We start from the raw sequence: 11973 nt of genomic DNA, 5'->3' as shown, positions 1-11973 counted from the left end.
TCTATTACCTCGCCCTAGGTCTTTTTTTGGCCCACCTCTCATAACCCTTCCCTCGATGTTCACAATTGTCACTTGCTGCACCCAGTAACGAGACAAGTAAACAAATCCACTATGAATGAAGCAAACGCATAAAGGAATGAAAGGTATAATAATAATAATAGTAATAATAAAAATAATAATAATAATAGTAATCCATCCATCCATCCATCATCTAATCCTATGTTGCCCCATGAGGAGCGTAGGAGCCCCGGGCTAGGCAAGTTAGTCCTGGCATTTAAGATGAGTGAAAATAATAGTAATAATGATAATAATAATAATAATAATAATAATAATAATAAAAATAAAGCAGTAAAGGATATGAAAGAGGCTGGGAAGGAGGTGTGGCGATGGATAATTTCTCCCTTTACTGCCATTCAAATTTAAACACCCTTCACTTCCTAACTGTCATGTATCCGACCTTTTCATACATGCGGCTGATCCGTTGCGACAAGTGGACAGAGTTGGAGAGAGAGAGAGACAAAAAATACAGCTTGATTTTTGTATTTCCTCTAATATTTCAGGGTATAGGATTTGAAATATTGGAGAGCTGTGTATTTTTTGTATATATATGAAAGATTTTTGTATTTTCTCAATTGTCTTGGCTACAGGACTAGAAATATTATAGAATTTTGTATTTTTTCTGTTTCCGACTACAAAGAGCCAGAAACATTGACGAACTCTGTATTCTTTGTAACATCAGGCTGCACACAAGTAAATATGAAGGATTTTTGTTTTTTCTGTAATTTTTTGGCTACTGGATTTGAAATATGAGAGAATTTTGTAGTTTCTCTGTTTCAGGCTACAAAGAACCTGAAACATTGATGAACTCTGTATTTCCTGTAATATTTTAGTCTGCACACAGGTAAATATGGAAGATTTTTGTTTTTTCTGTAATTCTTTGGCTACAGGAGGGGGGCGCGGTGGCACAGTGGTAGTGCGCTGGACTCGTAATCGGGGGATTGCGAGTTCAAGCCTCGCCCGCGCTGCCGTGCTGGGAGTGGTAGCTCGCTCCTGTAACCCTAGCGGGGCTATATAGTCCAATACAGGGCATAGCTCGGGGGAACTCCATTTCTCTCATTTGGCTACAGGATTTGAAATATGAGAGAATTTTGTATTTTCTTCGTTTTCAGTTCCAAAGGATGTGAAGTATAAGAGAAGGTAAGGAATTCCATCTCTCTCCTGTGTAATCCACCCACCCAGTTTGTCCATAGAGCATTCTCGTCTTTAAGTAACTCTATGGCTGATATTTGGGTGTGGTTAGGAAGCGTACTAACACCTCTCCCTTACTGATTTATTCCTATCTGTCTATCTATCTATTGCCAGATGCCTTAATCCCATAAGGGGTGGCCACAAACAAATTGCCTCTATGTCACCCTGTCCCCTGTCATATCACTGCCCTGCTCCCTACTCACACCTCTCACTCTCATATACCTCTCCACTCCATCCCTCCATCTCATCCTTGGCCTTCCCCTCCCTCTCCTCCCCTCCACTTCTGATTCTGTTATATGGCTATGGCTGAGGAAACATACTAACACCTCTTCCTGAGTGGTTTATTCCTGATTCTGCCAAATGACAATGGCTGATATTTTGGGTGTGGTTAGGAAGCATACAAACACCTCTTCTTTACTGATTTATTCCTGATTCTGCTAAATTACTATGGCCGAGGAAGTGTAGTAACACCTCTTCCTTACTGATTTATTCCTGATTCTGCTAAATAACTCTATGGCAGATATTTTGGGTGAGGTTAGGAAGCAGACAAACACCTCTTCTTGACTGATTTGTTCCTGATTCTGCTCCGTCAGTATATTCTCGTATGTCATATATATTAAAAAGATACGAGAAGCAAAAAAGATGATATCGATGGGTAGTTTGGAAAATAAATCAGTAAGGGGATGGTGTTAGGGAGACTCCTTACCCGACGGAAATACAGCGTCTGGACTCACCTTGTAAAATTCATATGTTAATTCCTCTGACACCTTGTATAATACATTTGTACATATATACATACATATACTTAGGCTTATGTCTTGCATATTATCATTATTATTATTATTATTATTATTATAATTATTATTATTATTATTATTATTACTTACTACGAGCACTGCTACTCTGTGTATGAATATGGTACTGTATTATCATTATTATTATTATTATTATTATTATTACTATGAACACTGCTACTGTGTGTATGAATATGGTACTGTATTGTTATTGTTATTATTATTATTATTATTTTTATTATAATAAGTACAGCTGTTCTGGTTATTATTATTATTGTTATTATTGTTTTGGGCACCCACACGAGCTTATATTTCATTTACACGTACCTTTTCCTGTTTCTCACCATCCTATCCCATTGATGTAGGAGAAACAGATTGATGGTGATGATGATTATGGTGATAACGATGATTATTAACTGCAAATGCTTTTTTTTTTTTTTTCCAGGATGAGTGTATAAATATATTTTCATAGAATAATCAATGTGTTTTATTTATTGCAACCCTTGTGTTAGGAATCTGTCTCCTTAATTCTGTAAGGGGTGGCCACAAACATATCGCCTCCACGTCGCCCTGTCCCCCGCCATTTCACTGCCCTGCTCCCAGCTCACACCCCCCTCTCCCATATACCTCTTTACTCCATCCCTCCATCTCATCCTCGGCCTCCCCTCCCTCTCCCCCCCCTCCACCTCGATGGCTGTTAGTTCAGGAGACGGAGGCCTTTGTGTGGTGGCACTGATATAAATGGGCGGTGGAGCTGCCTAATTATTCAAACATCTTTTCCTCCCTCCCTATCCCGTATAAGGAGGATGCTGGGCTGTAGGAGGGACAGTTTCAGCCTGCAGTCCACTGGGTCCACATCAACAATAGTAGAATTTGGATAGAGTCTTAAATGGAGTGACATTTCAAGATTGATTCTTCCCTACTTCTGATGATTTATTCAGTGTAGAGTATCTTTCATTGGTTGTTGTGGTAAACTGGGGCATTCATCATCCATTCACTCGATGTAGTGCTGCTTTTTGGTGAGTGTCTTTTCCTCTCATCCTTCTGTCTTTTGTTCTTTCCTTTTCTGTCTTTCTTTCCTCTTCCTTCTGCCTGTGGGTGACTCTACACTGAGTGACACGTCAAATGGTTTCCTGTACACCAGGAAACCATTTACTACGCTGGGTGGTAACCATATAGCCAAATTATGGCGCCTGGTGGTTTAGTGGGTAATTATGGCACTTCAATCGGATTGAGCCGGTGAAGGTTTATATCCAAGGGATGGTTGGGGTTTATTGCTCACGTAATGCCACTCAGGGATGAGTGAGGCTGGTCACTCTCATCTTAAAAGTCAGGACCAACTGCCTAGCCCCGGGCTCCTACGCTCCTCATGGGGCAACACCGCATTACATGATATATGTATGTTGTTGCTGTTGTTGTTGTTGATAATGCTGTTCTTGTTGATGCTGTTGTTATTGTTGTTATTGCTGCTGTGTCCCCAGCTCATTTGAACCTGCACCCAGTGGACTGCCAGCTGAAACTCCCCACCACCTGCGATCCACCATCTTCCTTTTAGGGGATAGGGAGATAACTGAGGGGCGTTTGAATGGCCAGGTGGTTCAGCTGGCCGGTTATATCAGTGCCACCACGTGAAGGTGTCGCCTCAGCCAGGAGGAGACACTGAGAGAGAGAGAGAGAGAGAGAATGCTTTACAAAGAGTTAGATTTTGGTAGGTAGGGAGGCAGAGAGAGAGAGAGTAGTAGTAGTAGTAGCGGCAGTAGCAGTCAGCCTATGGAAGTGCCTTTCACAACATAAGCTAAGACATCAGTGTTACGTCAATCCTTCTCCTGTTGTTGTTGTTGTGAAGATATTTCCACCTGACATTGTCACAGTGGAAGCGGGCCTAGTGTGTGAGGCCCGCCAGTGAATAGCAGGTGGTATGAGGCAGCTGGTGCCAGGCGGAAATGGAGTAAGGCATTATGGTGGTGGGAAGCTGAGGCCGAGCAGGCGCGACTTGGAGAGGTGCAGCTGAGCCGATCGGCGATTGCGTGGCCGGGAAGGAAGTCCAAGGAGAGTGGCGGGAGGTCGGCGTCGGCAGGAGGTGGGCTCCTGGGCGTGAGGTCGTCGGTGTCTTGAGGTACGGCAGGGCGTTTGGTGGTAAGCGGCTTCTCTGTCGTCTTCCCCTTCTTCCTCGGTGGTGGTGGGGTGGGCGAAGGGCAAGGGCGCACCTCCTGGTTGGACTGGAGGTGTTCAGCTGGTGGCACATCGTCAGCAATGGGTGTTGGTGATGAAGAGTCTTCTACGTCCTGGATGATGGGCGGGACGGGAGAGGCGGCTGGCGGTGAGTGGTGCAGGTCGCTGTCAGGGTGGGCGTGATCGGTGTCCATGAGTTGAGCAGGGGCGGCGGTGGTGGTTGTAGTCGGTAGTTCTGTCCCCATACTGTACCTTCATTATGTAGCGAGGGGTGGGGGGGGGCTCACCGCTCAAAAAATAATGCCAAAAAAATGTATATACTAAAACAATATCAAAAACCACACGAACTGATCTAAGAAGGTCCGTCCAAATCCATTTTTTTGGATCACTTTTTTTTTCCGATAGGGGGCTGGGCCACTGGAGGGGTGACTCTCCCCGAATATCGCATTACCGATGGGTCACCTGTAAACCTGTGCTAAGGTATTTCAAGCCGCATATGTCACCCTTTCGTTATTTCAAAGATTTTTAAATTTGAAAATAAACGTTTGGAAAGTTGTTGGTGGTAGACCTTTGGTGTGAACAGACGAACTCAGTTCGGAAGATTTATTGGAATATACATACACAGACAGAAACACACACACACACACACACACACACACACACACACACACACACACACACACACACACAGACACAGGAAATGGAAGGTATCTAAATACTTATGCTCATGATACCCGCGCAGCAGGGTGAACCAGACACCATCACCCCAGGAGGAGAGAACGGGGGGGGGGGGCGATACCCACCCTACCAGGAGATGACAGGGAGGCTGGTTCACCTGTCATACCTTCAAAGCAAGAGCGTCTTATCTCCCTCACGACCCGACGCCCCTCTTCTCCGCAGCCAGACCACCCGGCAGTGTACAGGAAAAGTACACTACACTCCGCCAGAATCGGGGTGGGACTTGCAGAGGCAAGATCCAAAGCAAACCCTCGGACGCCGAGTCCCCTGGATCGGCCTCCTTTTTAAAAGAGGACTCAGGAGGAGCCTCAAGGGTTGCTATTCCCCCAAAGGAGCAGCGGCACATTATCACCTGTTGGGTATACTGTGGGTGGAAGGACCGTCGGTGTGCCACCCTCTGCCAACCACCTTCGGGTGCTGTCTCCGGGACAGAAGTCCCAGACCCTGTGGCTGGGGTGCAGCCTCCGTTGGAGCTGGGGCAATAGCCGGGCGTATCCATCGGGCGCATTCTCCCCACTACCAGGGTCTGTAGTGCCCAGAGGAGCCTCCCCCCACTCCTCTTGCCCTCCTGTCCCCCGTAGGAGCCCAGGCAGTGCCCAACGGGGCTGCCTGACAGAGGGAAAGTCCCCTGGACCTCCCCCGTCTAGCCCAGATCGGAGTTCTGGCGGGGCCTCCCCGCCCCGCCAAGTAGGAGAGTCGGCCCTCGGCTGCTTTCCTTCCACCCGTCCCCAGGCTCTTGTAGAGGAAGGTATCTCTTGCTGCATCCATCACTCCAGTGGCAAAGTAAGGTGTCCCTCTCCCCGCTCCTCTATACGAGAGAGCGTTTTCTGCTCCTTTTCAGGGACCCCACCTGAGACCAGTGTAGGCGTGATGTCCCCGAGGCCCGGTGTTCTGTCCCCGCAGCCCCAGGTGTTGTCGGACTCCACCAGGACGAGAGGCCGCAGCTCACCCCTGCCGGAGTCCTCCCGACGGCGAGACCACAGCCCCCGGAGTCAGCAGGCCTCCCTCGGTGCCTGTTGCAGTAACCAAGACTTCCTCAGTGACGGCGGCTGCAGACCCTCCCTGACGGCCGCCTCTGCAGGACGAGGCGGCAGCACAGCCCGAGCACCGCCCTCCCCACGCCTGACCCCAGTCCCAGGCTGCCCCAGGTCCTCTCCTAGGACCCCGACGACGACTAAGTGCCAGGTCCAGCGCCGAGCAGAGCGCCTCCTGGCCCTCTTCGGTCCTAGCCTGGAGAGCCCTGCCTCCTGCCGGGCCGTTGCAGCTAGGGAGCCGCTCAACACACCACCCGCCCACTCCTCCAGGACTTTTGGCAACCACACGGACCACTCTCCCCTGTATTACTCGCCGGACGACCCACCTCCCACGCCTGGCCGGCATCTGAAGCTCCCAGAATAGGCCCTCCCGCCCCGTGGTCCGCGCCTTCCATTCCACCAGAATCGTGAGTACTAGACCCCATGGTTGTGCACTCCCCAGTGTTGGTGAACCCCGGCAGTGAATCAGCCTCTGTGACTCCCCCCTATACCGTGGTGCCTCTCCCCCAGTGTTGATCAACCCTTCCCCCGTGCTCTATTCTCTCTCCCCCCCCCCGGGCAGCCTCGGTGTCCCCCCCCCCCAGTGTGCCATAGTGAGATCTACTACTTGTGATCTAGCGCGCGGAGTGGTCGACGCCCACACAGGGGTCGGTTTTCCGACAGTGACAACCCTCCCCCAGTGTCGCCCTACAGGACACTATACGTCAGTGTGACCCTCCCCAGTGCACCCTCCTCCCCCCCCAGGCCCCCACTCCCGGCCCCCACGTGAATAGACCCACCCTAGACTCACTATTACGCCCTTCCCCCTCCTCCCCTCCCCCGACCAGTGCAAGATATTATATACTCTCGTCCTGTGTAACGCGTACATAGCATAAGGTTAGCCAGGGTATCGTCTATGTCACGCTGATGTATTTCATTAGCTGGGAATCCGTCTATGTCACGCGAACACCTAGACTGAAGGCCTTGAATATAGTATTACCGTCCATGTCACGTGCATGTCATATTGGGTATACTGCACTATATTGTCTGTGTGTACTGAACATAATGTACCTGACACATCTGTGAAATATTGTGACACTGTGTGGACATCAGTCTATATCAGGGAAGGTGTAACTCCGTGTACAGGTCAGACTTGCTGATCTAGGTGGAAAGTGATTGTTGTAAACACTATGTCGAGTCATTGTAAGTTCCTCAGTTTTGCTCATTGAATGTGTGTGTATTTGTCTTTCGGTAATATATAAGTGTGCCTCTTGACCACTGGTGTTTGTGTTTTCCTTCCTGGCCTGTATTGACCCAGTCGGGAACAAAGAACCCAGAACCGCACCGTGTCTGTGACCGAGAAGTCGGGACTCAGGACACGCTGCTTAACACAAAGGAGAATTACTAACACAGATTCTTGCATAGAGCTACAAGAAGAATTAAATAAACTTCATGAATGGAGTAGTACATGGCAAATGGAATTCAATGTGGACAAGTGTCATGTAATCAAGTTTGGTAAAAGTGGAAAAAGACCTGATTGGGATTATAAGTTAGGAAATAAAACCCTATACACATCAGAAAGAGAGAAAGACCTAGGTGTGATTATCAATAACAGACTATCTCCGGCTGACCACATCAGCGAGAAGGTACGGAACATGTATACACTGCTTGCAAATATGAGAATAGCATTCACATACATAAATGAAGACATGCTAAGAAGGATAATAACATCATTCATTAGACCAACCCTGGAATATGCATCAGTAGTCTGGGGTCCTCATCTCAAAAAGCACATAGACAAGATTGAAAAAGTTCAAAGGGCCGCTACAAGATGGATACCAAGCTTAAGGGACCTAAGCTACGAAGAAAGACTAAATAAACTGAATCTACCAACACTACAGGAGAGAAGGAAAAGAGGTGACATGATAATGCTATATAAGTGCATATCAGGAAAGGAGAAAATAGACATAAATGATTACTTAACATATGGAGAAGCATCAGCAAGAGGACACTGCAAAAAACTGCATAAGAAGAGAGGTGATAAAGACGTAAGGAAATTCAGTTTCCCAAACAGAGCAATTGATCAATGGAATGCACTACCGAATGAAATAGTGTGTGCCAAAACAATTCACAAATTTAAGGATATGTACGATAAATATGGTTTAAGACACGGGACAGTACGAGCTGGACTCATTCCTGTAAAGATACAATTAGGTAAGAACAATTAGGTAGATAAGATCACACACACACGCATACACACAGCTTCATCATCATCATCATCATCATCATCTTAATTCTTCTTCTTCCTTTTTCCTCCTCCTCCTCCTTCTCCTCCTTCTCTTCTTCTTCTTCCTCCTCCTCCTTCTCTTCTTCTTCTTCTTCCTCCTCCTCCTCTTCCTCTTCCTCTTCTTCCTCTCATCTCCTTGGGGTCGCTTCTTCTCCGGATCCTCTCGCCTTTGCCACCTTCGTCATTGATATAGTTACCCCCCTGGAATAATAATAATAATAATAATAATAATAATAAAAATAATAATAATAATAATAATAATAGCAGCAGCAGTAGTAGTAGTAGTAGTGATAAAATAATAATAATAATATTAATAATAATAATAGTAATAGCAGTAGTAGTAGTAGTAGTAGTAGTAGTGATAAAAATAATAATAATAATAATAATAATAATAATAATAATGATAATAATAATAATAATAATAATAATAATAATAATAATAATAATAATAATAATAATAATAATGGTAGTAGTAGTAGTAGTAGTAGTAGTAGTAGTAGTTTTAGTGGTGGTGGTAGTAGTAGTGGCGGTGGTAGTAGTAGTAATGGTAGTAGTAATGGCAGTGGTAGTAGTAGCAGTAGTAGTAGTAGTAGTAGTGGTAGTGGTAGTAATAGTGGTAGTAGTAGTAGTAGTAGTAGTAGTAGTAGTAGTAGTAGTAGTGGTAGTAATAATAATAATAATAATAATAATAATAATAATAATAATAATAATAATAAATGGATTCCACAACAATAACTTTTAAAATATAACAGACAGACAGACAGACAGACAGGCGTGATCATCCAGCTTAAATGAGCTCACTTAATTCCTAGCACGAGAATAAATCACAATGGGAAAGGTGTTGCGAAGCGTCCCAGATAACTCACAGGAGAAGGAGTGTGAGGATGAGATCGAAGGCTGCTGATAAGACGTAGAAGAGAGATGGGTGTGTGAAGACCGTAGAGTTGTAGACGGCGGTGTAGAGAGGAGCTGCAGCCAAAGACACTAGCACCTCACCCATGGCCATTACCGCGAAGACCTGACCTGTAGGTGGGTTAGGTGGGTTAGGTGGGTTAGGTGGGGTTAGGTGGGTTAGGTGGGTTAGGTGGGGTTAGGTGGGTTAGGTGGGGTTAGGTGGGTTAGGTGGGTTAGGTGGGTTAGGTCGTGTTAGGTGGGTTAGGTGGGGTTAGGTGGGGTTAGGTGGGTTAGGTGGGGTTAGGTGGGTTAGGTGCGTTAGGTGGGTTTGGTGGTGTTAGGTGGGTTGGGTGGGGTTAGGTGGGGTCAGGTGGGTTAGGTGGGTTAGGTGGGGTTAGGTGGGTTAGTGGGTTAGGTGGGTTAGTGGGTTAGGTGGATTAGGTGGGGTTAGGTGGGTTAGATGGGGTTAGGTGGGTTAGGTGGGCTAGGTGGGGTTAGATGGGGTTAGGTGGGTTAGGTGGGTTAAGTGGGGTTAGGTGGGTTAGGTGGGTTAAGTGGGGTTAGGTGGGTTAGGTGGGGTTAGGTGGGGTTAGGTGGGTTAGGTGGGTTGGGTGGGGTTAGGTGGGTTAGGTGGGGTTAGGTGGGTTAGGTGGGTTAGGTGGGGTTAGATGGGGTTAGGTGGGTTAGGTGGGTTAAGTGGGGTTAGGTGGGTTAGGTGGATTAGGTGGGTTGGGTGGGGTTAGGTGGGTTACGTGAGTTAGGTGGGTTAGCTGGGGTTAGGTGGGTTAGGTGGGTTAGCTGGGGTTAGGTGGAGTTAGTGGGTTAGGTGGGGTCAGGTGGGTTAGGTGGGGTTAGGTGGGGTCAGGTGGAGTTAGTGGGTTAGGTGGGGTTAGGTGGGGTCAGGTGGGTTAGGTGGATGAGTTTAGGAGAGTGTGTAAGAAACGGAATCTAAAGGTGAATGTACGTAGGGAAGAGTAAAGTGATGGTCTTTGAGAGAGGTGAAGTCAGTGAATGTACAGCGAGGTTGGATGGTGAGGAATTGGAAAATGTGAGTACGTTTAAGTACTTGGGTAGTGTGATGAGTAAGGATGGAGGTTTGGAGGGTGAAGTGCTTGAAAGGGTACAGCAGGGAAGAAAGGTTGCTGGTTCTTTGAAAGCAGTGATAAGAAACAGGGAAGTGAGCATGGAAGTGAAAAAGTTACTATATGACAGTATTGTGATACCAACTCTAACGTATGGAAGTGAAGCTTGGACGTTGTTGGAAGGACACAAGTCAAGAGTGAGAGCAGTGGAAATGAGTTATTTAAGAGGAGCCTGTGGAGTCACATGGAGAGACAGGCTGACAAATGATGTAAAGGAGCGTTGTGGTGTGGATGTGGATGTGATAGGAAGCGTTATGAGGAACACACTGAGGTGGTTTGGCCATGTGGAGAGGATGGAGAGTGAGAGACTAACAAGGAGAGTGTGTGTGAGTGAGGTGGAGGGGGGGAGAGGGAGAGGGAGGCCAAAGATTAGATGGAGGGATGGAGTGGAGAGGTATATGAGAGAGGGGGGTGTGAGCTGGGAGCAGGGCAATGAAATGGCGGGGGACAGGGCGACATGGAGGCGATTTGTTTGTGGTCACCCCTTACAAGATTAAAGCGTCTGGCAATAGACAGATAGATAGCGTTAGGTTGAGTTGGAACTCTCTCTCTCTCTCTCTCTCTCTCTCTCACCTGTCTCCTGCGGCCCTGCTAATTGAGAGAGCAGGGAGCGTATTGCCACGGGCGCCATGTTTTTCCCACTGGCTACGACCGCCCCTAAAAATTAAAATAAAATATATATTAATAAGAAAATAAATAAATGAATAAAGACAACTATATTTTGTTCTTTTAAAAATTCAAAAGTTGCCATATCTAAAGTTGCCATAACCACAATTGCCATAGTTAAAATTGCCATAGTTAAAATTGCCATGACTAAAATTGCCATAGTTAAAATTGCCATACCTAAAATTGCCATAACCACAATTGCCATAGTTAAAATTGCCATGACTAAAATTGCCATAGTTAAAATTGCCATAACCACAATTGCCATAGTTAAAATTGCCATAGTTAAAATTGCCATAACCACAATTGCCATAGTTAAAATTGCCATACCTAAAATTGCCATAGTTAAAATTGCCATAACCACAATTGCCATAGTTAAAATTGCCATACCTAAAATTGCCATAGTTAAAATTGCCATAACCACAATTGCCATAGTTAAAATTGCTATAGTTAAAATTGCCATAACTAAAATTGCTATGACTGAAATTGCCATAACTAAAATTGCCATAGCTAAAAATTGACGTAGCTAAATTTTAACGTAAGTAAATTTAACGTAAGTAAATTTAACGAAGCCTAATTTAAATCTTACTGAAATACCAGCATCGGGAAGGACAGCCCCAAGGAGAACCCACAGGGAGGGGCGGGAAGGGCCCGAGCCAAAAGGGCATAAGTCCCCCGTCACCAGGCGTCCCCCTTCCCCTAAACGGAGCCCGCTGGGAGGACGCCACCCCACCGCACTGCTCTCGGGCCAGACCAGTACTCGCCAGGATTGGGATGGGACTTGCATTTCACCAGACCCAGGTAGAACCGCGACAACGGCCACCATCCGCATCAAGAAGTTGGCCACCGTACGCTTCTCACCTACCACCCTCTGCAGGACTGTGGCGACGGCCACCGTCTGCACCAAGGAAGGATTGGTCCTCCCTTCGTCTGCCACCCCCACAGGGAACAGAACCACGGCGACGGTCACCGTCCGTGCCAGGGAGGGATCGGCCACCGTCCTTCCCTCGTCTGCTACCCCA

The 11973-nt window shown here is 46.6% G+C and overlaps 1 protein-coding gene and 1 non-coding gene across 2 annotated transcripts in view; one reads left to right on the top strand and one right to left on the bottom strand.

Moving 5' to 3' along the window:
- Window positions 1-953: 953 nt before the first annotated feature.
- TRNAT-CGU (transfer RNA threonine (anticodon CGU)) lies at window positions 954-1025 on the top strand. The gene has a single exon. It is a non-coding gene; the product is annotated as a tRNA-Thr (tRNA).
- Window positions 1026-8380: 7355 nt separating this feature from the next.
- LOC145402015 (lysosomal proton-coupled steroid conjugate and bile acid symporter SLC46A3-like) overlaps window positions 8381-11973 on the bottom strand; it is a 10251-nt gene continuing 6658 nt past the window's right edge. Inside the window, exons 8-10 of the mRNA XM_080274113.1 lie at window positions 10862-10945; window positions 9119-9275; window positions 8381-8453 (exon numbers count right to left, since the gene is read on the bottom strand). Of these exons, the coding sequence (XP_080130239.1) occupies window positions 8381-8453; window positions 9119-9275; window positions 10862-10945 (314 nt within the window). The remainder of the gene's footprint in view (window positions 8454-9118; window positions 9276-10861; window positions 10946-11973) is intronic.

Source organism: Coenobita brevimanus, chromosome 57 (genome assembly GCF_032717465.1).
Source record: "Coenobita brevimanus isolate Jiangsu-jjx chromosome 57, ASM3271746v2, whole genome shotgun sequence".
Taxonomy (NCBI): Eukaryota; Metazoa; Arthropoda; class Malacostraca; order Decapoda; family Coenobitidae; genus Coenobita; species Coenobita brevimanus.
Note: the sequence above shows the minus strand (reverse complement) of the source record. Positions and strands in the feature narration are given on the sequence as shown.